This window comes from Zeus faber (assembly GCF_960531495.2).
Source record: "Zeus faber genome assembly, chromosome: 13".
Classification (NCBI taxonomy): domain Eukaryota; kingdom Metazoa; phylum Chordata; class Actinopteri; order Zeiformes; family Zeidae; genus Zeus; species Zeus faber.
In genome coordinates, this window is record NC_137198.1 from 9,375,196 (window position 1) to 9,399,366 (window position 24,171).

Below are 24,171 nucleotides of genomic sequence, written 5' to 3' on the forward strand. Positions count from 1 at the left end.
CTCAGCCGGCTTTTTGTTTTGGCGGCTGTGGTGTTTTGAATTAACTTCATGTTGGTGACCCCGACTGACCCCCATTATACAGTCAGGGACACATTTAATTAGTGGGAATTCACGTGAAACGACAACGTGTATTAATATTAATGGAGGTTTAATTGAGGTCGTTTTGGTCCCCCGCTGAGGCTTTCAACCTCTAAAATGGCTGACGTGCGGCAGTCTGGGGAGCAGGAGCCTGCACCTCGGGTTGGCCATTTCCTATTTGACCCCAGAGAAGATGACAACCACCTCCCATAATTCATCTGAAGATGTCACCTCCCTGACAGACAAACGGGTCCTATGGGCAGTGTGTATTTGTATCAGTGTGTGTGTGTGTGTGTGTGTGTGTCCGTGCGTACGTGCACGCACGCACGCTTACATGTGCCGAGTCTACGCGTGTCCGTACCTCAACGTGAAGGTCAGATCCAACAGGATAATTAATGGCGTTGCCTTTTTTTTTTTTAATATAATGTTAAATCAAACCATGAAACTGCTCCCTCTGGAGGATCAGCTGTCCAATTTAATTTAGGCTGCGGAGCGAGTAAATGAAAATGCAAGACCCATGTCCTTGTGCCCTGGGACGCCATCATCACTTTATCATGACCACATAGCAGGTAGACACGCCGCTGCCGCAATTTAAGTTACTTTCCGTCCTAAAGGTGGTGCCTCCACCTGACCAGCAACACAGCAACACGTGGCGGGGACCAAAGACCCCCAGGTGAGCCCGGCAAAATGAGAAGCATATCACTTTCACTTCTCTTTTATTATCATGCCACAAACACTGGTAGCCTTAGGGGCGTCCCAGGTCTATTTTGATCCCAGGCTTAATTTCCCAAGGTTATCACGCCGCCAATAAACACGTCCGTCTTCTAAATAATAACTGAAGGGTGTTTCTCATATGGAGCCCCCGAATGGATCCCTGGGTCAACCTGAAATGAAGAATTCTGCAGAAGCCCTAAATTCAAGCACACAGGCACGCAGGCCCGCGCACGCACGCACACACACGCACGCAAGCACGCACGCACGCATGCACACACACACAAACACACACACACACACACACATGACTTCGGTAGTGGGTCCAGATGATGGCAAGAAAAAAAATTATAAACTGCTAATAGCACCGTGAATCATTTACACACACACACACACACACACAGACACACACACACACACACACACACACACACACACACACACACACACACACCTTGCATGACACATGCCTAGAAACACTTGCATACACTAGAAACCCTTGCATACAAATACTCACTATTTTCCCCCTGCAGACTTACTGATCTGTGAACACTTTGTGTACTACATACATACATGAAACACGTCAACACGATAGTAGGGTCAGAATTTGGCGTCAACAGCATGAATCCATGGATCCAACCTGCCATGTGTCAACAGTCCAACTCCAATGTTGTGGAGAATTTTTTCTTGGGACACTTTGGGCCCGTTAGAACGCCTTTGGGGAGTGATAGAACGGGAGATTCGCTGCATGAACGTGCAGCCGACAGATCTGCAGGAATTACGTGACGCAATCATGTCAACATGGAGCAAAATCTCAAAGGAACGTTTCCAACATCTTGTGCAATCCATGCCAAGAGGAATTGAGGCTGTTTTGAGAGCAAAGGGAGGCCCTGTGCAGTGTTAGTATAGTGTACCTAGTAAAGTGAGTGTGGATTTATGCCGACTGTACACTGTTGTATTTCCCTTCCTTTCATGCAATGTGTGTTTTTTATGTATACTTGGTAACATTGCGGCTTTCTTGGTCGGGACCCCCTCGTAAAAATAGATTTTGAATCTCAGACTAACCTGGTAAAATAAAAGTAAAAACAAACCAAAAAAACAAAAACCTTATTATATACCATATTTTTGCACCATTTTGTGGATACCTTTGGATATCTTTGTATTTTATTGTATTACCTTTCTTTTTTTTTGCTGCTGTGTCACATGACTCATGACTTATTAATATAATACATTTTTATTTTATTTAATCTTATTTAATCAAATCTATTCAACTAATAATGTATAGAATAAAGTTTTATTTGATTTAATCTTATTTAATCGAATCTATTGAACAATTTATTTGTATAATAACATTTTATTTGATTTAATCTTATTTAACCGAATCTATCGAAGTGATAATTAGTAGAATACAGTTGTATTTATTTATTCTATCTCTCTCTCTCTCTCTCTATATATATATATATATATATATATATATATATATGTATAATTATTATTATTTTTTTTTTTTGCATAAATGTTAACTCTAGATAATGTGGGGGGGACAAAAAAAGTTTTGCTTACAAATAAAGCAACGATCATTTTATTTAAAATTATAACACTTATTTAAACGTAGAATCATTTCCTCATTTCGAACAGGCACGAGTGTGGGCGACCCTGCTGGAAACGCCAGGACCCGCCCACTCCCCTCGGAACATGACTGCCGCAGGAAGCTGCGGAACCGGCTTCGGTAAGAATGGAGAAATGTTCTGTTTGCAAACCTTTCAGCGTCGGAGCTTCGGGTGTTTTCCTGTGTTTTCATTTCCGTTGAAATGAAAAATTAAAATGGACTTGACGTGATTTAGAGGAGCGGCCATTATGCGGCCAGCTGCAGTGTCTTATGGGCTTAAGCAATGACAGCAGCTAGCGGTAGCTTGAAATAAGTTATGCTAAGTTAAGTGTTACGGTCGCGTTCGACGACCGTCATCGTTAGACAGGCGGCAGAAGGCTCTTTTATTCAAGTTTCTCACCTAGGAATGAATGAATGAATGAATGAATGAATGAATGAATGTCAGAATGTGTTTAAAGCTAGCATTAAGCTAGCATGACAGCCGTAAGGTTTGTACCCGAAGCAACCCGGATGTGTTTGCTGGGTTCTGATTGGATGGAAGAGCCACGCAGAGAGTTCCCATTGGACGAAGTGGTTTTTGTTTACTAGTTAGGTCCCACCTAAAAACCCTAGCTCCCAGTATAACTTTTTTTTTTATATGTTGGATAACAACAATTTTAGGGTTCCCACGTGTCCTGGAGAACCTGTAATTTGTATGCAGGAAAACAAAGGTTGTCGTGGAAAAGTTTCTTTCCTTGTGCAACAAAGTTATTTTTGTGCAACAACATTCATTTTGTAATGGGCGGCAGTGGCTCAGGAGGTAGAGCGGAGGATTGTCTGGAGAAGTGTCCTTGAGCAAGACAACTGAACCTCCCCCCTGAACCGCCATCTCCCTATGAACTGGTTGCCGCCTGTATGCCGCTGTGTATAAATGCTGGTGTTGCTAAATTGTAAAGCACTTCCTGTCCCCTGTACTAGAAAGGGCTGTATATCAAATGCAATCAATATTTATATAATCCTGTATGATAATGATTCCATATTTATTTATACAATTTGAACTTTCTACTCTGGGAACCCTGTGTCAACTGACATAGGTAATTTGGCTGATTAGACTTCTTTTGAAGTTGGCCAGAGCTTCACCACAAGTTTGAGGTCAGAAATCAAGGTCTGGGGACTAATCCTTACAGGTGCAACAAAACTGACATAGGAGAATAAATATGCAAAGAAAAAAATGTCCTGGAAAATGATTTCTTGAAGAGAATTCGCAACTCTGAAAATGTGTATCATCATACAACCATTATGGAAGTCAGATTATCATTGTCCTCTCCCAATTAGTGTAGATTTCTCCCATGAGCTTCTATCACATTCTCCTTACTCTTCTCCTTTTCACCCTCTTCTTTCTTCTCAGGCACAGTGTTGAGGATGTGGCTTCTGGGGGTCGAGTTTCTCTCCTTGCTGTATTTAGTGTCTGGGAGTACAGACTCCAAGGCCGTAACCACAACACTCACTACTAAATGGGCGTCTACTCCTTTGCTCCTGGAGGCCAGGTAAACCTCTGCACTGTCTTCTTAATATAACTGCAGCTTTAAGTCTCATTGAAAAAGTGAATGTAAAGGTACAAAGTGCAAAGGTCATTGGAAGGGAAAAGTGTGTCTGTCCTGAATCTAAATGAACAGTGGTGTGTTTAGGGACCACATCTTCACACTGGGGAACCGGGTGTTGGGGCTGTGCTCACCATATGATCTGCTGAAGTGACCCTTACAATGACACTGACAGCTTAACATTTTCAGAGACGCTGTTTTGTAGATGACCATACCATCTGTTCTCACTGGACCAAAAAACTAAAATGTACTTTGAGGTATTGGGCACCAAGTCAGATGAACTTCATTCATATGGACCTGCAATTTAATACACTCTTACTGCAACACTTAAGAAACAGATTATCTGTGCTCTTTATCGGATCACAAAGCTAATTTGGCAACAAAGCCAGAATAAAAATGGGGCTGTTTTTGTTTTGGTTAGCACATGTAAACCCCCGGTCAAACCTTTATCCCCTCCTCTTCCGCAGTGAATTCCTAGCGGAGGAGAACCAGGAGAAGTTCTGGGACTTTGTGGAGGCCAATCAAAACATAGAAGGAGAGCATGATGGTAAAATAAAACACAGAACTGGTACACACTTTCAATCTTTCTTGCTGAGAAGCTGAAATTGTGATGATTATAGTGATTCTGTGAGTCTCAGTTGAGATCGTATCTCCTGGCGTTAAACGAGACACTAATGCAGGTTAGCAGCGTATCGGAGCTAAGCTGAGAAGTTTTAATTTACCATGTATTTGTATTTGTCTGTATCTGAGTGTATCTGTGTGTGAACAGGTTAAAACAGGCTGAGCTAGCTACTCTTCTACGACTCAAATGAGAGGCAACGAGACATTACCCATTTCCTTGTTTGTGTCCTTTACTCCATGCAGACACAGACCAGGCCTACTATGACCTGATATTGAAGAAATCCAGTGCCTTGCTCAGCTCCGTCCAAGTTAACATGCTGAAGTTTGCCCTTTCTCTCCGAGCCTACTCCTCTACAGTGCACTCCTTCCAGCAGGTACCTAGAGGATGACCATATATCCCGTGTGTGTCTGTGCATGCACAAGTGTAATTTCTATGTGTAAGGAGTGTGTCCTGATTCAGATGAGTTGCAATGTGTTTGAATCACCTTGTCGTCATTTTTATTTTTTTAATTTCAGATTGCGTCCAATGAGCCTCCGCCCGCCAGCTGCTCTGCTTTCTTCAGTGTCCACGGAGAAAAGACATGCGATACCGAAAGCTTAGATGCTCTGCTGGAAACGGCTCCCCAAAGGTGAAAGCAAAAGCATTATATCAGCAGTGACTCATCAATAAACCAGTGTTTTGTTGTACAGCCTTCACCACTGAGAGCAAAAATAATGCAATGTTCTTTTTCTGCACACCCCACCGCTATCTCCTGTTCCCTTATCTATTGTTTCTCTTTCTCTCTCTCTCTCTCTCTCTCTCTCTCTCTCTCTTTCTTTCAGACCAAAGCCATACCTTTTCAAAGGTGATCACAAATTCCCGGGCTCAAATCCCGATGCCCCTGTCGTTATTCTGTATGCTGAAATTGGAAAACCTGAATTCCACAGGCTGCACCAGGTCCTTGTGTCCAAAGCTAACAAAGGCCTGGTGATGTATGTGCTGCGTCATTACTCCGCTGTAAGTTTTCCTTACACACAAAGGGGGAAAAAAAAAAAAAAATGTTTTTTTTCATTTACCAATAATAGATCATTTTAGATAAGTTCTTCGTATGAACAAGACACTTCAAATTCGGCGACGACACAAGACATTAAAGGATACTCTTTGGGATATTAAAGAGTATGAATAGATAATTAAATGTATTCATCCCATACGTTTCACATTATTAATACACTATGCTCATTGCAATGTTATATAGATCTAAGGGATTTTTAAACAATGACCAATTGGCCATAAGCCAACAATTGAAGGCTGTGGCTCCATTCTGCCAGACTTAGGTTGGAAAAATAATTGTCTGTAAAAAAGCTTTTATGCTGATTCTTGCATTCACTCAAACATCCTGGTCAATTGTAGATTATATAAAAAATAATCCATTGGAATTTTGACTGCCAGGTTTTATTGTGTTCCTCCTTTGCATGTAGAATTAGGAATTGATCTTTGCACAATATTGATGGCATTCTCTCACAATTATGTTCAATTTGTTTTCCCATCTCTCTGCTGTGTAAAAGCTCTGACACTGGAGAGGTTGCAACACTTAACACTCTTTCCTTTACATCAAAACTGAGCGTGCGATTAGAGGGCAATTTGTTTCTTCATTAATTAGTCAACAGCTGCTCGTCCGCACTTCAAAACTGTCAAATTATCCAGCACATGTTGGTTGCTCCGAAAGACACAATATTTCACTGCAGATACGAAGAGGAATACAATAACAATTTAATATTTGAAACAAGCAGATCCATATTCAGTATTATTTGGATAACCAATTTAAAATTATTTATTTATTTTTTATTATTTATTTTTATTTTTTCTCAGGGCAGACTAGCCTGTCATAGGGTCTTGATACATATTAACACCAAATCTATCCTTTTATACCCCCCATTGCTACTACCCCCCCGTCCCCCACTCCCCAGAATCCAAGCCATAAGAAGGTGCATCTCTCAGGCTATGTAGTGGAGCTGGCCATCAAAAACCAGGAATACAAAGCAAAGGATGACACGCAAGTCCAAGGTACACAAACACACACACACACTCACACACACACACAGGATAATGTCACCGCAGTGTGAACAGTGAGTTAACATTTTCATTTCAGGAGCAGAGGTCAATGCAACACTGATCGGAGAGAACGATCCAGTGGATGAGGTGCAAGGATTCCTTTTTGGCAAACTGAAGTGAGTAACTCTGCCTGGGTGCATTTAATATTCAGGACCTGGACTAGCTGCTCTTCCCCTTCCTCTCACTTCTCTCTTGTTCTCTCCTTCCTTTCTATGAATGTTGACCTCTTGCCTTGCTTCTCTCGCTCTCTCCTCTCTCTCCAGGACAATCTACCCAGAGCTGAAGGAACAGTTGAAAGAGTTGAGGAAACACCTGGTGGAGAGCACCAATGAAATGGCACCTCTCAAAGTCTGGCAGATGCAAGGTTGGTCTTCTTCCAACTACTGTACTCAACCCTCCCCTTTACTTTTGCATGAAATTAATTTCTTCATTTTTTTGCCCGTTGGGCATGTAGAGCCATATCCATGTCAGTGAAATGATAAGATTAATTAAAAAAGAAAAAAAAAAAAAAGTGGACAGATAATTTAAAAATGTTCAGGCATTAGCTAGAATAGCAACATAACTCACACTGTAGGGAACAGTGGACTGAGAGTTCTGAGTTGAGATCAGGAAGGAAATTACCACCACCAACCTCATCGTTGTTACTGTCACACTAGAGAAACAAAACTTGCTAGACCAGTGGTTCCTAACATGAGGTCCATGGATCCCAAGGAATCCTTCCAGAGGTTCCACGCGGTCCCCAGCAAAATTATTAATACTTTAACCTCGCCATCTTTTAATTTATACAATTTTAGCACCATCAAAGAATGTGCAATAATGACTGGTTGTAATTTCACTGTTATGTCTCTATGGTAAATATAGTATGGACAGAAGTGGGAGTTTGGACTTAATCATATTTAACTATAAAAATCTTCTCAGACTTTTATCTTATCAAAGGGGGTCAGTGGCTGAATGCTTATCAAAATGAGAGTCCTTGATATAGAAATGCTGAGAATCATTGTGCTAGATTGTGTGTAGGATGTTTGTAGGACATCCTGGTGGTTTTCGCCAGACATATTTTTATGGTGTCTGAGGAGCCCTTTGGTCTTTTCTCTTGTAGGGGCGGGAAGTTGAATATATTTACTATAAATCTAAGCCTCGGATTGCATTCAACACATGGAATGCATAAATAGTAGCTAAATAATACACCAAAACCGTCTGCCTCTGATTAGAGTTTATTTTAATTGACGAGGTTATGAGGAGAAGTGAGTTAAGAGTCATCGGTGCTCCTCTGTCATGCTGTCCTGAGGGCGGCTATCGTTATCTTCAACCCTGCGGGGTCTCATTAGCTCAGCCTGTTTACAGAGAGAGGGGGACCTCCAGGGGCTAGTAATCACACCGGCTACAATGCTGTGGAGACGCCCGCTGCATATAAATACTTTTGACTTCACCATCGACTCCACTCTTTCCTCCCTGCTAATAAAAAAAGCTGTTCATTTTGTCTTGCCAAGGTTTTTCTTAGTATGTACCTCCGCTGGGGCAAGGAGAACATTTCTCATTGTTTCTAGTAAACTTTATGGGGTGATAATTTGTTCCTTGCAGCAAGCTGTAGTTTTTCTTCCACAGGTTTATTCACACTGCCATCTGCGGCTAGAGCCAATATTGCACTTTTCTTTAATAACTGCTTTTAATTGTTTCTGTCTGTCCCTCTCGGATCAGAGTGAGTTCATTTGGCCAAGTACACTTCATAGACAAGGAATTTGTCTTTGTAAGTGTTGATGCATTGTTGTACAGGCAGACAACGAATATCATAAAAAAGGCTTAACAGTGTTAAGCTCAAAAAACCCCAAAATAAAACGAAATTCTATATATATACCACCATATATTTATATTTTTTTTACACACACAGAAATATACAGCATGTACCCGACTCAGAATTTTGTCAGTCGAATCGGATTCAGCTGTTCAATGCGAATATTCACCGGCAGCGGCGGTGGGCAGCTCAGCTCTTCCTATAGGCAAGATAGGCGGCCCCTAGGGCGCCATCCCGAGGCGGGTGCAGAGAGGGAGCGATTGGGGCGCATATGTGTGTTTTTATGTTATGTCTCCTTATGGAACAAAACAGTATGTAATGGGGAAAGTGTCCCGTGACTCTCTCCCCGATCACCCCCTCTCCATGCATTATGTGCAGAAAATAATGTAGACAAGTCTACGAGCCTTGCCCCGTCCCCACACTGTTTTTAGTTGTTTTATTTGGGTTGAACAGGGCCAGGCTCTCCCAGTTGCTCTCTGCCATCTGGGCACACGGATAGTCGTGTCAGTGTCCTGGCGCGGATGTTTCACACACAAAATATATTTATGATTCTTATATAGGAGTCCTCATTGAAATGTTATCCCCGTGGATTTTGTAAGCTTCTATCATTTTTATCTTGTTATTGTAAAGAACACTGACTGAAAATAAATAAATAAATAACTAGAAACACTGCTTGACTTGAAGAATCTCAGTCTGACGAGTTTTCGACTGATGTTCGACTCGTCGACTTTCAGAGCGCAACCCTAGTGTGCTCCATGCACAGGATGGGATAAATCTCATACTTTCATACTCGGATGAAACTTGCATACTTGACTCAATCTGTGCCATTATCTTTTTCTGTCTTTTTTTCTTTCTTTCACTGCTCTCTGTACTGTCTGTTCTCCCAGATCTAAGCTTTCAAACCGCCGCTCGTATACTCGCTGCTCCTGCAGTTGATGCCCTAACCGTCATGAGAGACCTCAGCCAGAACTTCCCCACTAAGGCCAGGTACAGAGAAGTCAACATGGTAACACTCACACGCACTCTTATGTCTCATACACAATCGACATATTCTAGGTCCGTTGGCTCCGCGGGAAGGCATTAAAGTCGACACTTACTTTTACAAATGGTTGCCGAATATTTGTCATTTTACAACTGAGTAAACGAGGCAACCAGAACGCACAAGATGGCAATTAGGCAACCATTATTTTCAAGCCCTGCCCCCTAATGGATAGCTGACAGAAAGTTGATATGGCATGAATGAATGTGTTTACAATAAACAAAAAAATAACCGACATGAAAAATGATTTATAAGTCACATATAAATACAATGATACAACAGCCCTACTCGTTTTTAACTATTATTTTTTTATTATTTTTTATATATTTTTTTTCTCCTCCTCGTCACACGGTCTGATCCAGCAGGTGGCAATACATCAAATTGACAGAAGAATTGTTTACCAGGAGTGGGTCATAATGTTTTGTTTTGCACAAGATTTTTTTGTAAAATATTACGTTCAATCTGCCACTTTTTTCTCAGGTCCATCACGAGGACAGTGGTCAACGCCGACATCCGCAGGGAGATCGGCGAGAACCAGAAGGTAATAGAAACACCCATCCATTCGATCCTTTAATCCTTCCGCACACAGCGTCAGCGTTTACCCACAGAGGAGAACAACCTTTCACGCCGCCTCGGCCTTCACATTCTGAAGGACACTGTATTTTTTTCCGCCCTTATCAGCAGTTTGATTTCTTCACCCCTTTAATCTGTGCTCTTTTGTTCCCCTCGTCTTTCTTCTTTATTGAGTGGGCAGGCAGTTTGCGTGGCCGCTGACTGTGGCGTCTAATTGTAGGTTACAATTAAGGATTAACGTGCAGCCGCTTACTAATCCAATCCACTGAAGGGGGGGGGGTGGATGGATGGATGGATAGTGTAATTATACGTAACGACCACAGCCGCTCGGATTCTCAGCGGGAAGAGACACCGGGAGAGGAGTTGCCTTTCTTTTATTTTTTATTTTTTCCTTCCATACTTTGTTTTTCTGTGTTGATTTCCCACTTACTGTTATGAACGATGTGATGAATTGCAAACAACATCTGTGTTGAAAAGAGTTCTGCTTCCTACACTGTTTGGCTTCGCCCTGATAATGGAATGAGAAATCACTATAGTGTTTTGTTGTTGTCATGTGCCCTCCTTCATCCCTCCACTATTCTCCTTTCTTTTCTTTCTCCAGTCTCTGTCCTGTCTCTCTTCATTTTTTTTGTCTTCCTCTCTGTGTACAATACAGGCAACACAACAGAAACGGCTAACGAGCTAATTGGACGGAATCTGTGATTTATTTTGCGGCTTCCGTCACTCCTGCGGCGGGAAGCGATAATTGATTTGACTAGTTTGGACATGCAAAACAAAAACGCACCCGCACGCTCAAACATGCTGCTCGCAAATATATATTCAATCTCTCTCTGTCAGGCACCCTTTCTCTTTCTCTCCCTCCCTCGCGCACACACAGTGTTTAAGTAGGATAAACGATATTTGTGTTAATCATGTCTTGTTGTAATTGCTGTGTCTGGAGTATGATTAATCTGATGTCTTTCTCTCGTTGTAATGGGATTTGACTGTGCCAAATGACTTTGAGCTTCCTACTCCTCCTGTGCGCGTACAAACACACGCATGTTTACAGAAACGGGATGTCTTACGACCGCACGCGACCGCACGTAAACACAAGCCAACGTCACCGCACGGTCGCTCAAACCCACACGCAGTGCACAAATATTCCCCATTAATGAGATTTGTTTAGTGCAGAGTTCGATGACTATGAGCCAGCTGACTCTAAACAGAGCTGTCAATGCCGTTGACATGCCTCATTGCTGCATCTCCTGCGTTTCTTCATATAATTTACCACGCGCTAACATGCTTTGTTTTACGGCGGCCTTTTCTATTTGAGCTTTTTTTTTTTTTTTTCATTCAACTAGAATTAATTTTTTCTAGGGTTCGAGTTAAAGGGTTTGCAGTGGGAATTACCTGTGTTGGTGTGTGTCAAAACATTTATTGTATTTATTTTTTTATCTGTTAGTTATTTAAGGGCACTCTGGGCCTGCAGCCTGGAGATTCAGCCTTGTTTATTAACGGGCTGCACATCGATCTGGATACGCAAGACATCTTCAGGTAAACACACACAAGGGGCGATAAGGCAGTTTTTTCAGACACGCATCCTGTTTACAGATACATACATAGAAAGATACATACAAACAAAGGCATGCCTCAGACTATTCATGTGTACACACACACACAGATTATCCGCACCAGACATGTCAGCCATGACTTTACAGACTCATTACTCACTACCCCAGAAGTGTATCAATACATCCACAATGATTGTTTTTCATACATTCAGGTCTACATGCAACACGTACATGCAACACTGAAACGCTTGTATGTCTACAGAGGCACACACAGATGCGTATATTAACACATGACAGTTGAGATATATGTCATGATCCTGGTTCACTCTCTCACGCGGACACAGCCTGTAATTCAATATTGACATTGAGGCTTGGATTGTGAATCTCTCATTCTGATTACACTGAAACACACCCACTCATTGGAGGCCTATAATCAGTTGTTATACGAAGACAAAAGGTGCTGATGTTCTCTCTCTTTCTAGCAAAGTCTCGCATAGAGCTGGGTTATTCGGGGGGGATTCTGTGATTATAGTTTTACTGTGTGGATTCTTTAAAGCTGAATTTGGCAAAAAACCAAGGACTTCATCAACATAACATCAAGTTTGAAGTTCCACTACAGAGAGGGTACCTGAGCACTAGGGCAGGGAATCTAAACTCCAGATTCCCTGGATATTTCCCTACTAAGGCTGAGCTCCAGGAGTGGTGTACTTTGCAAACAATTTTCTTTTGGAAGAGCCTAAATCCTGGTCAGCTTTTGTTGTGTTTAGAGAGTAGGGAACCTCCACAGAAGGTATGTCAGAGGTCTTTCTCATAGTGCAGCATGCTAGGCCTGCAGGTACGAAATTTGAATAGAATTTTAATATTAAAAAAATATATCACTATTTGAATGCTGAAATTGCCATTCAATTCTGAATTTATTTTCATAAATAAATTAATTGATTATACATTTTATTTTATTTTTTCTAACTTAAGTGAATCAATACACATACGATGAGCAATAAAGTTCCATGCGAAGGCCGCGTCGGCGGAACATGAGCGCACCAGCGCGTTTCCCTCTCTTCCGGAGTTTTGTGTGTTCAAGGGAGAGTGCGCCTTCAACCAGAATGTCCAGTAATTCCACAGATGCGGCGATAAAAGTGGGAAATTAAACCCGACCATCACCGACGTAATGACCTCTAGTACTGAGGTTTCCAACCACCGGCTTGCGGACTGTGCTAGGCTGTGGGCCATTTGCCACTAGACCACGAGAACATGGGCGGGTTTTTTTTCAGGAGCGATCTGTGATCTGCTCTGCAGTGAAGCAGCAGCAGAGTAAATGAAATACACCTGGAGTTTTTATTTGCTTTGTTTGGAGAAAAGATTGCTCTGCGGCACGGTTGGTACCCCCCCCTACCAAATTTGAGCATTGAAATCTTTTATATATTCTAATATATTAAAAAAAATAACGCATTCAAATTGGATTATAGAAGAATATCTGCAGCCTTATGGCAGGCTTTCATGCCATTTTACTACAGAAATCTTAGTTTCCTTTATCATGGAATTTTGGTTATATTAGTAGATATGTGATGTGTATAAAGAAATCCAGTGAGTGTGCATACAGTAAGCGCTTGTGGATTTTGCATTTGTTTATTGTATTCGTTTTAAGAGATTTTTCATTCACTTTGCCACTGTTATTGAAGAAGCCAAAAACTGCACCGGTGCTATCTGAGCTCTAAGGGGTAATAATTTAAGCAACTTGAGCTGAAAAGACGTGAAGATGTCTGAGATTAATATGCAAAACAACACTAAAACAGGAGTGCCTGCACAGTCAGGTAATGGCTGCTTAGTGACTTCTGGCTATTGCCTGGATTTGTCTATAGATTTGCTGTGAATCTTGCTCGGAATTTCCTGAAGATAAAGGAACCCCGTATCGTCCGTTTTGTTGCAGTGTGTTTGAGGTGCTGCGCAGTGAGGCCAGAGTGATGGAGGGACTGCGCTCCCTGCAGATCGACACCCCTTACATCCATGACATCCTGAAGCTCAATGTCCAGCCCTCAGACTCGGACTACGCCGTTGACATCCGCAACCCTGCTATCAGCGTGAGGAGATGCAAATGCTCACCGGCATACAACCAAAGCTGTATCTTCACACTAATACATTTTATCTAGGATTTGTCTAGGGATGGGTATGGGTCAGGAACTTCCCGTTCAATTACAATTTGATACAGTGGGTGACTATACAATTCTCTATCGATATATTGACATTTTATACATAATGAGAATTGCTGCAAACTCTGCGGTGACCTGAAATAACGCTTCCGCTTCTTCTCCCCCTCTGCAGTGGATTAACAACTTGGAGACGGACCACCGCTATAGTTCCTGGCCGTACAACGTGCAGGAGCTCCTCAGACCAACCTTCCCTGGAGTCATCAGGCAGATCCGCAAAAACTTCCACAATCTGGTGCGTCCTAATTATTCATCTGCCATGAATCCGAATGGCTCTGGTTCCACGTGTTCTATGACAATCCCTGAGTTTTGGTTGGTTCTGTGCTACCAGTCTCATTAGATTAAAAACGTTATTAGAAAATTGTAAGTGTATGGTACATACAGTATACCTACAATGTTGGTAGTCTTTTGCATATGTTGTTTTATATACGGGTGTGTGCGTTTTTTCACACTTGTCTGCGTTGCAGGTAATTATTCTGGATCCGACCCAAGAAAACTCTGCTGAGCTACTCAATGTTGCAGAAATGTTCTACACTAATAACATCCCGCTCAGGTAGGGGTGTGTGGGTGTGTGGGTGTGTGGGTGTGTGGGTGTGTGGGTGTGTGGGTGTGTGGGTGGGTGTGTGTGTGGGTGTGTGTGTGTGTGTGTGTGGGGGGGGGGGGGGGGGGGTTGTGGGTCTGGGTGAGCGATGAAATGGTGAGGGAGAATAACATAAACTCGATTTTCTCACCCTTTTATGTGGAAAATAGTCCACCTTTTGGAAATGGTTTGTTGTAATCTGATACATGATTGTATTATTGATCTTATACCTGTAGAATATCCAATTCTATAGCGTATTTGTCTGACCAGACTTCTCGGGTGTTTTCTGGATCTCATTTTGCAGATCAGTTTCAGTTCTATAATTAAGCTCCTCTGAATTAAAAATTACTCGCTCAAAAACAAAGAAAGCCAGGAAATTAGGAATAATCTGCAATGCAAATTCGGCCCGTTGAGGTCCTGGTCTCCTCCAAATCAGTTTTGGTTTTAGGAGTTTTGTCAGGTAGGGAACAGAAGACCTTTGTAGCCTCCCTGTGCAATCCATCCTGGGATGGTCAGTTTGTTTGAATACTGATTACATATGGCTCTGCATTTTAATCACACACTCTGCCCGCACTGAAATGTTGATCGCTAGACAGGTTTTGTTGTAAATGTGTTGTTGCCTGTATTTTTTAAGGATCGGTTTGGTGTTTGTGGTGTCTGACGAGGATGACATAGACGGTATGCAGGACGCAGGTGTTGCACTGGTCCGTGCCTACAACTATATCTGTGATGAGGTGGACAGCCAGAGCGCCTTTGAAGCCCTCGTCGCGGTGAGTCCGTCCATCTGTTGCCCCCTCGCAGTAAGGTTTTCCAGTACTCTATCCACCTCTGCCGGTATGTTTTTAATTATGTTTTTTTTCCTTCCTTCCTTCTCCGTCCCCAGATGTTTAGCCATGTGTCTATCGGTGGCCAGCTGACTGTCGGGGATGTGGTGAAGGTGCTGGAGAAGAGGTTCCCCTATGTGGAGGTCAGCAGCATCCTAGGTGCTGACTCTACCTACGACACTAACAGGAAGGTGAGCCCACTATAAAGAAAATAAAAATATATTTGTATATCTCTATCTATCTTCTTAATATAAACCAAAAACATTTTTTCTTTCACCGTTATATAGGAAGGGCGGGGTTACTACGAGCAGACGGGTGTGGGCCCGCTGCCCGTGGTGATGTACAACGGCATGCCCTTCCAACGAGAGCAGCTCGACCCTGACGAACTCGAGACGGTCACCATGCACAAGATCCTGGAGACTACCTCCTTCTTCCAGAGAGCTGTCTACCTGGTGGGTTAACGTACACACACTCATACACACTCCAAGAAATTGCCACAACTTTTCTGCATAAATGGCCAAATCAACAGACAAAAATCTTGTTGCCCCTTCCCTGAAAAGACTACATCATTGGCTGAACATTGCATACAATACCGATTTATATGTGGTGCATAATGTATTTTGAATTGTGAATTTATTTTAGACTTATTAGCAGAGTATTCTCACAGTATTCTCAGTACAATCTTTAATATCTACAATATTTTTTTACCAAAATATGAAAGTATTTCCAGTTGTTTTTGTGATATGCACAATGTGTATAATCATAGAAAATTATTACATATGACTCTTTCTTCATTGATAGTCGTTTAAAAAATATATATTTTATTATTCTATATTTTATACTACCTTTCCCTTACAATTTTTTCCAAGTTTGCATTGCAAGTTTTGAGAACAGCCACTGCAAAATTAAGCATTTTTGGTCGCATAAATGACAAAAAAAACCTCCCAGAGATACTGACTAATGCATACATACAAGACCCCTCAGCACAACGCACCTATTGTACAGCGAGTTAAACTACTAACCCTATTTATTATCTACACTCTAACACTGTTCTGTCTCAGGGTGAGCTGGCCACCGATCATGACGTGGTTGACTTCATCATGAACCAACCCAACGTGGTCCCTCGCATCAACCCCAGGGTGCTTTCGACCAGCAGGACCTACCTGGACCTGTCCAACACCAGTGAGTACATATGAGGGCCAACCCCCGAAAGGTTAGGTGGTTGAATGTTTGGTTAGTAAGTCGGGCTCTAGGTCAACTAATTGATCTAGAATTATCAGTCTTGAACTACTTCAAGCAATTCTCAAAATAATTTTTACAATAGTTTTGGGCACCTTTCCAATGGATTAAACAGATAGTTGGGTAGTTATTTACTCGCCTAATATAAATATTTTACTGGAGTATACTTAACCTGAGTTCCATACTTGACATCTTGCCGTGAACAAGTTTTTTGAAACCGACATTCAAATGTGTGAAATGTAAAATTCACAAACCGCCGTCAGCATTATGTAGTTGATCAGAAATCTCTAGGTCGCTGAATTATGAAATTGTGACAATTTGAATGTTCATGAGTCAGCACACCTGTATTAGTAGGAGGAAAAGCACACATTGTTGACGGAGTGGGGGGTGACAGAGATATGTGTTCCCAATATGCACGGTTGGGCACGCCGCCTTTTTGGTTTCATTCAATTATAGTAAATCTACAATCACAACGCTCTGCATTTGTTTCCTTTGTACAGTGAACCTTTATGCCAGATCCCGGTAAACACATTGCTTTGTCATTCCAAATAGGAAGTTGCGCGTGGGCGTTCATGTAACGCGCATGCGGAAAGGATCTCCCGTTCACCACGCCAACAGTGACGGGCACCGAGCAAGCGCTAGTGACGAACTATACACGTAGAATAAAAAATAAATAAATAAAAGGAATTTTACTAATTTGGGGATTCTCGGCATGAGAAATGGAGGTGGCGGCATTTGAGCGTGTGAACTTGTTGATATGCATGAGACTCACAGTCAAAGTGTGAGAGTTGGCAGCTCTGTATAACGATTATGTAAAGGCATTTCTTAAATAATATAATTTTAGTAATGCAAGTTATAACCTGGAGCCGCAACTTAATCACCGGACCATGCACGTCACCAGGTCCAGATCCTCCATCTACTTTCTCACTGTTGGGTACATACATCCACATACATCCTCTTTGTGCGCGCAAGTGAATGGGCTTTGTCCGTGCCCTCTGCTGCTCCATGCGTCGCTCCCCGTTGTCCCGTGGATGGACAGACTGATGGGGGTGGGGGGGTGTGTGCCATATTAACATACTGTGAAAATATTGCCTATGGTGGCAAATATCGCGATATTCAATATTATTATTATTATTATTATTATTATTAATATTATCCTGCTCATCGTGCCGCCCTCCGTTTCTACAGACAATCACTTTGTAGATGACTATGCTCGCTTCCTGTCCCTGGACTCTAAGAAGAGGAGCACGGCGGTGTCCAACAGCATGAACTACATGACCAAGAAAGGTAAGTGGCCGGCGCCCAGTCCAAGAATTGATCTCTGTATTGAAACATGAAGAGTGTCTTAAGTAGCTGCGCCCTGCAAGTCGACGAGTCGAATCATCAGTTGGAACGTCAGTTGACTGAGATTCCCCAAGAAGAGCATTTTGTTTTTTGTTTTTTTTTGTTTTTTGGGGTTTTTTTGTCACTCAGTGTGCATTACAATAACGTGATTAAACAGATAGAGGCTTACAAAATACACAGGGTTAACATTTCAATGACAAATTATAGATTAAGGGTAATCGTAAATATATTTTTATATGTGTGATATAGCGATCATGGAGATCCATGCCCTGTTCCTTTCCAAATAAATCAACTAAAAACAGTGTGTGGACGGGGCACAGAGGAACGATTGGGGGCACCCCATCGCTGGCAGCCCGCATCGTCAGTATCTTCAGAGAGGGAGACAGGTGCGCTAATTTCGCCCCGATCGCACCCTCTCCAAGCCACCCCACGGGATGGCGCTCAAGGCGGCTGCCTATCTCCCCTATAGGGAAAAGCCCCCTGTTCAACGCAAATACTCGACTACTGGGGGGGCCCCCCAGTAGTCGAGTATTTGCGTTGAACAGCTGAATCCGATTTGACTTACAAAATTCTGAGTCGGGTACAGCCTGCGTAAAATAATTAAATTTCCAGACGTATTCTCTCCGTTCATTTTCCGTTCATGCCCCTCTCACTTCCTCTCCTCCAACCTCCTCCTTTTTATTCCCTTGTTACTGGATCAGGAATGGCCTCCACCAGTAAGCATGGTAATCTTTCAACAGAACGTTCCCTGTTCTCCGTTCCAACTTTATTTTTATTTTTTTTCCTCATCTTTTCATCCTTCTGTGAACTGCATCTTTCTTATTTCCTGATCTCCACTGCATCGTTCCTGCACCTGTATGGTAACCGACGCAGATCTCTCGCAACGCATAATATTATAACTGACGTGCTAGAACTGCTTGTATCCTCGCATGTTGAATTGTTGCATTTTATTTTTTGTGTGAAAGTGTAATTTGTACCACCGGCACAGAGCCTGGAGTTCTAACAGACCTGCTGTATTGGCAAAGACAGGGCTTTGCACACTGTTGTACCTGGGCAACATTTTGAGTAAATGCAGTGTGCCATTGCATACATCCATCGCCTGTACCAGTGATTCTCAACCTTTTTCATATTGAGGACCAAGAAGTTTTGTTTAATTTTATCTGTATATACTAGTGAAGGAAATATCAGTGAAACGATGATATTGTACATTTTGGTTCCTATGTATTGATGCTTACATCTTTTAAATTAAATAATGGTAAAGTTTTACTATCATTCCCTGTGGAACATCTTTGAGGACCCAATGTTGAGAACCACTGTCCTAACCCTCATTAGTCTATCTCCATTCCTGTTAAAATCCATGTGGCCCATTTCTCATACATCTAATATTGTCTATCATCTCTATTATTGATTACGCTCCATCTACCCCTCTCTGTCTCGGTTGCCGACAGACGATGGCTACGTCCGTCCCGTCACATTCTGGGTGGTTGGAGACTTTGACCGGCCCTCTGGACGCCAGCTGCTCTATGATGCCATCAGGCACATGGTATTTCCCCGTTCCCACATGCGTGTATCACCATATTCTCAATACTAGTGAGGCCACTGCCACAAAGCAGATTACATGAGCAAAAACGTTGGACGCATACAGATGTACAGGCATTATGCAAGTCACCATGGCACTTAGAGATAAGGGAAATTTCATTGGATCAAAGATTGAGTGCCATGCATGAGTAAAATGGTGGAGGTCACCATCTGCGACCACTAGATGGCAGTGTAATAAGAGATGATATCACAAAGATATCTATAATATATTTTGTTTATTTTTAGCTGTGGTGGAAGAAGTACTCTTTTTCTAAAGTAAACTAAGTAACTAAAGTACAAATACCCTGACACAAAATTCAAAATATATAAGTTCCCTGATATAGTCTCTCTCTCTCTCTCTCTCTCTCTCTCTCTCTCTCTCTCTCTCTCTCTCTCTCTCTCTCTCTCTCTCTCTCTCTCTCTCTCTCTCTCTCTCTCTCTCTCTCTCTCTCTCTCTCTCTCTCTCTCTCTCTCTCTCTCTCTCTCTAATATGATTTTTAATAGATTCATTAATAAAGTAACATAACAGTTGTAGAGAAAAGTAAATGTATAGATATTTGCTATATGTTGTGCAGTCAAAGTCAACATTCTCCAAAACTGAATAAGTACAGATACTTTAAAATTGGAAGTCATTGCTCTCAGCACAATTTTTAACTTTTTGATATCAGATTGCATTGGTAATTCAAATATTGTAGACGAGGTTGTATTTATTATTTTACTTTTTTTTTTTTACACAATTCTACCATTATGATAGAAAACCAGCAACAACGTCCGACTGGGGATGATCAACAACCCCTCGCTCAGTCCGTCTGCTGAGAATAGCCGCGTGGCGCGGGCCATCTGGGCGGCCATGCAGACACAGACAGCCAACAATGCCAAGAACTTCATCACCAAAATGGCCAAGGAAGAGACGGCCGCAGCGCTGGAGAAAGGCACAGACATCGGGGGCTTCGCCGTGGGGGTGAGGATGGGACGGAAACACCTTCACTTATCTGAAAAGTCAGGACTCAATCCTGTGTTCTGCACCAAATTAGTGGTCGTTTCAATGGATCTGGCGACACAAAAACGGCTATCGCGTCCACATAAGCCCCAGTAACAAATGGCCGTGCCAGAAGGCGTTGGATTAGCGCGTTACACCAGCAAGTCGTGATAGGATTCCAAATTTGTTTTCCCATTATTCTCACTTCTGTGTCATAGCTGTGGGCGCTGACTGTAGTTTTTTAAATCCACTTTTGTCCCCAGACACAAACCATTACCCGTGCTATTCAGCTCTCTTCACAATGAACGTTTTATTTCTCTCATTCATCAGCTGTATTATTCCATTCCTGTGCTGCCTGCAGGGCATGGACGTGTCGTTGTTTAAGAGTGCGTATGATGGGCCCAAATTTGACTTCCTGCTCTCCCACGCTGCCTACTGTCGAGATGTGCTCAAGTTGAAGAAAGGACAGAGGGGGGTCATCAGCAATGGAAGAGTGAGTCTCTCTTAAGATGAAATGCATTAAAAGTGATTGGAGGTAGACAGAAACTCCACGTCTAGGCTGCTCGGAACCATATTCTTATTATTTATTTCTTTTTTTTTTTTTCCTTAATTTTATGAAAATTTGATTATATCATAACATCTTATGTATTCAAATCCTCGACCAAAAAGTTTAATTTGACCGGTTGTTAATTTCACTCTGCATTATTGACGCTAGCTAACGAATGGTGCTTGTTAGAAACAGCGTTCCTAATACATGATGTTCAGTAACCGACCACACCCCATTTCCCTTTGGAGAAAGATTGAGGTAGAAAGCAGGAGATGTATGTCATTGGCTCGAGGTGGCTTATAATGCTACCTTCAGAACTTTATTATGAGCGTGCCTATCTTGTCACATGCAGATCATTGGCCCATTGGAGGAGGAGGAGGTATTTAACCAGGATGACTTCCTCCTGTTGGAGAGTATCATCCTGAAAACCTCTGGGGAGCGAATCAAAAGCAAGGTCCAGCAGTTTGGAATTGAGGAAGACAGGTGATGCTTATGCCCCCGTAACTTTTTATGCTCAATTTTTATACTGCTCTTTCTCTTTTATAGTGGTAATTTGTATGACTATTTTATTAAAATAAATATCACTTTTGATTTATTCGTCTTTCTTTTATGAAAATGCATTTCTGTGTTTTGTTTGTGAAATTAAGGTGGTAATCCTTAATATTCTGTATCCATAATATTTTGTTATTTTTTTAAGAAACAGCCATTCAATGTATTTGCATTATGCATCTGCTCTGCTATGTGCTGTTTTCAGTTGTTAGTGGTCCACCTTTCCCTGCAAGAGTGCACTGATGAGGCACATGCAAGAAGTGCATTTCGACCGCAGTGAATTTGATGAACCAGGGTAGCTTGTTGTGGTCGTTAAACTGCCGATATGAAAACAAAAAGGAAATGATCTGATCATCGATCAGAGGAATACAAACTTTGCAGAAAAGAAAGTCTGATAAATGTCAGTTTCCAACTGAACAGGACTTGCAGTGTAATCCACCCTCTCCACCTCTTTTGTGCTTCTTTTGAGACTCTCTTCTCATGGCCATTCATTACTGTAGCATTTTCACGTTAAGCTTATGTGCTAATGAGTGTGCTAATGCGTCCTGTTCCTCAGGGCCAGTGACCTTGTGATGAAGGTTGACGCTCTGCTCTCCTCGCAGCCCAAAGGAGAAGCCAGGGTGGAATATGGATTTGCTGAGGATCGCCACAGGTATGACAGCCCGGGTTTAAATCGTTTTTCACCACCAAACGGATAGGTTTGCTATTAAGTGTTAAAGAGTTGCTTCACATAATTTCTAACTGTTCATAGCACAACACCACTCTAATAGTGAGAAAGTTACTGATCTGCTTCAGCTTCTCACTGTGCTTATATGCAATGGGGGAAAGAAAAAAAAAAAAAAATCTCCTTTTTGAAAAGAGGAAACTTACCGAGTCATGTCTTAGTTGATTTTGTTTTTACATACAGTATAAAAATGTGAAAAATAATATTTGAGTAATCTTTATTAAACTTTGCATTTGTAATGTTTAAATAATTGAGTTCATTTTCTCCTGGTTTTCAATGATATGATCTGAAACCATCTTTTTTCAGCTAGCATATTGCATGTTGTTGAGAATGTGTTAAATCTTGACTCATAATCAACGCAGTAGTACAGAGTGACTTTTTGCTTTGCTTACTTTGTTTGTTTTTAAACAAAGTATTTATCTTTTAGCTTAATCTCCGCTGGTTAGTCGCTCAAAATAAAGATGAAGGTCTTTTTTTAACCATAGGGTCTCGGGGCACCGCGAAATAGAAAATTGCAGCAGGATGCAGTAAATATTCACTGCACATAAAACTCTCAATGCATCCTGTTTACTTCTGCCTTGTTACTAATTGGCTGGTTTTTCTGCAGTGCTGTGAAGATCCGTCCCAAGGAGGGAGAGGTGTACTTTGATGTGGTTGCCGTGGTGGACCCGGTAACCAGGGATGCCCAGAAACTAGCTCCGCTCCTGTTGGTAGGTCAAAGCTGGCCCCTCGCTTACTTGCCTGTCTGTTTTCCCCTGAGTCTGTTTTTCCTTTTCTTCACTGATCTGTTTGCTTACATTTATCTAAACTGTCTTGACCTGAAGTTTAAGTTTATTTGTACATAAACATTAAAAGCTTGGTAATCTGTGGCAGAATTTAGGTCTTTATTATTAACAAAAAAAAATTAAGGGGGCCTTATACACACACCTGTTAACAATAATTAAAGTAAATGATGATTTTCAGTTAATGGAAACTGTCTTCCTTCTCTCCTCTGGATCTCGCTGAAAACCAGGTTCTGAAGCAGCTTGTCAACCTCAACCTGCGGATCTTCATGAACTGTCAGTCCAAACTGTCGGACATGCCCCTGAAGAGGTGAGCACCCTCGCCGAGCACCACCACATATATTGTACCTCAAACTCTGATTTTGTGAACTGAACGTTAACTTGCACTGCCTCACCATGCTTAAATCAGTTTCACTGAATGAAATAACACTGTCCTGTATGACATGTCTATACACCATGCACCACCACCATGTCTATACACTATGCACATTTGTATGAAAAGGGAGTGGGATGTTTATGGGCTGTGGATGGAGGGCTGCTAGAGTTGAAGTTATATTTACTCAAGTATGTATGTATTTACTTTGTCGAGACCCATCATTGGAAAGCAACACTCCAAGGGCCTCAAGGTTAGGAAGTACATTTAGAATTGGGAGTTGGAAGTTTGCATTTTAACAGACCTACAAATATAAATGTTGCCGTTGGCAATCCATAATTAGCACTGCGCTAGAAAAATGAGCATTAAGTAGTTCGTCTAGCCAGCTTTCTAGAAACTCTACATAGCCAAATTCCTTGCGATTGTCATACAACTTACTGCAATTAGTAATATTTTTTTGTATTTGTTCATCACATTATGCAACTATCATACTGTAACAATACACATCCACCTGAGGAAAAGCCATCAATCTTCAAACATAACAATTCTGAAAACAGATTCTGAGTTTCTATAGTTTTGTTTTTTTTGGTTGTTTTTTTTTAACCATTTTAATGCTGACAATGGGTGGAGTTATCCTTTTAAAGTCAAGTGATCAACACCACCCAAGGGGAGCATTCCATCGTGTCTGATTTCGATGCACAGTAACTGGTAATCCTGTCTTCTCCAGCTTTTACCGCTACGTGTTGGAGCCAGAGGTGGTTTTCCAGGCAGATGGCAGCGTCTCTCCGGGTCCAATAGCGAAG

General features: G+C 41.8%; 1 protein-coding gene across 1 annotated transcript in view; it reads left to right on the forward strand.

Annotated features, from left to right (window-relative positions):
• Positions 1-412: 412 nt before the first annotated feature.
• Positions 413-24,171, forward strand: part of uggt1 (UDP-glucose glycoprotein glucosyltransferase 1) — a gene marked incomplete at its 5' end in the record, with an annotated part of 28,356 nt that continues 4,597 nt past the window's right edge. The window contains 29 exons of the mRNA XM_080012743.1: positions 413-451; positions 2,428-2,518; positions 3,786-3,924; positions 4,446-4,525; positions 4,843-4,973; positions 5,116-5,228; positions 5,422-5,596; positions 6,547-6,643; positions 6,729-6,807; positions 6,955-7,055; positions 9,371-9,470; positions 10,003-10,063; positions 11,537-11,628; positions 13,573-13,723; positions 13,965-14,084; positions 14,317-14,402; positions 15,064-15,199; positions 15,313-15,444; positions 15,541-15,705; positions 16,315-16,435; positions 17,681-17,779; positions 19,285-19,379; positions 20,169-20,375; positions 20,755-20,886; positions 21,293-21,423; positions 22,046-22,141; positions 22,821-22,923; positions 23,226-23,305; positions 24,096-24,165. Coding sequence (XP_079868869.1) covers positions 413-451; positions 2,428-2,518; positions 3,786-3,924; positions 4,446-4,525; positions 4,843-4,973; positions 5,116-5,228; positions 5,422-5,596; positions 6,547-6,643; positions 6,729-6,807; positions 6,955-7,055; positions 9,371-9,470; positions 10,003-10,063; positions 11,537-11,628; positions 13,573-13,723; positions 13,965-14,084; positions 14,317-14,402; positions 15,064-15,199; positions 15,313-15,444; positions 15,541-15,705; positions 16,315-16,435; positions 17,681-17,779; positions 19,285-19,379; positions 20,169-20,375; positions 20,755-20,886; positions 21,293-21,423; positions 22,046-22,141; positions 22,821-22,923; positions 23,226-23,305; positions 24,096-24,165 — 3,222 coding nt within the window. The remainder of the gene's footprint in view (positions 452-2,427; positions 2,519-3,785; positions 3,925-4,445; positions 4,526-4,842; positions 4,974-5,115; positions 5,229-5,421; positions 5,597-6,546; positions 6,644-6,728; positions 6,808-6,954; positions 7,056-9,370; positions 9,471-10,002; positions 10,064-11,536; positions 11,629-13,572; positions 13,724-13,964; positions 14,085-14,316; positions 14,403-15,063; positions 15,200-15,312; positions 15,445-15,540; positions 15,706-16,314; positions 16,436-17,680; positions 17,780-19,284; positions 19,380-20,168; positions 20,376-20,754; positions 20,887-21,292; positions 21,424-22,045; positions 22,142-22,820; positions 22,924-23,225; positions 23,306-24,095; positions 24,166-24,171) is intronic.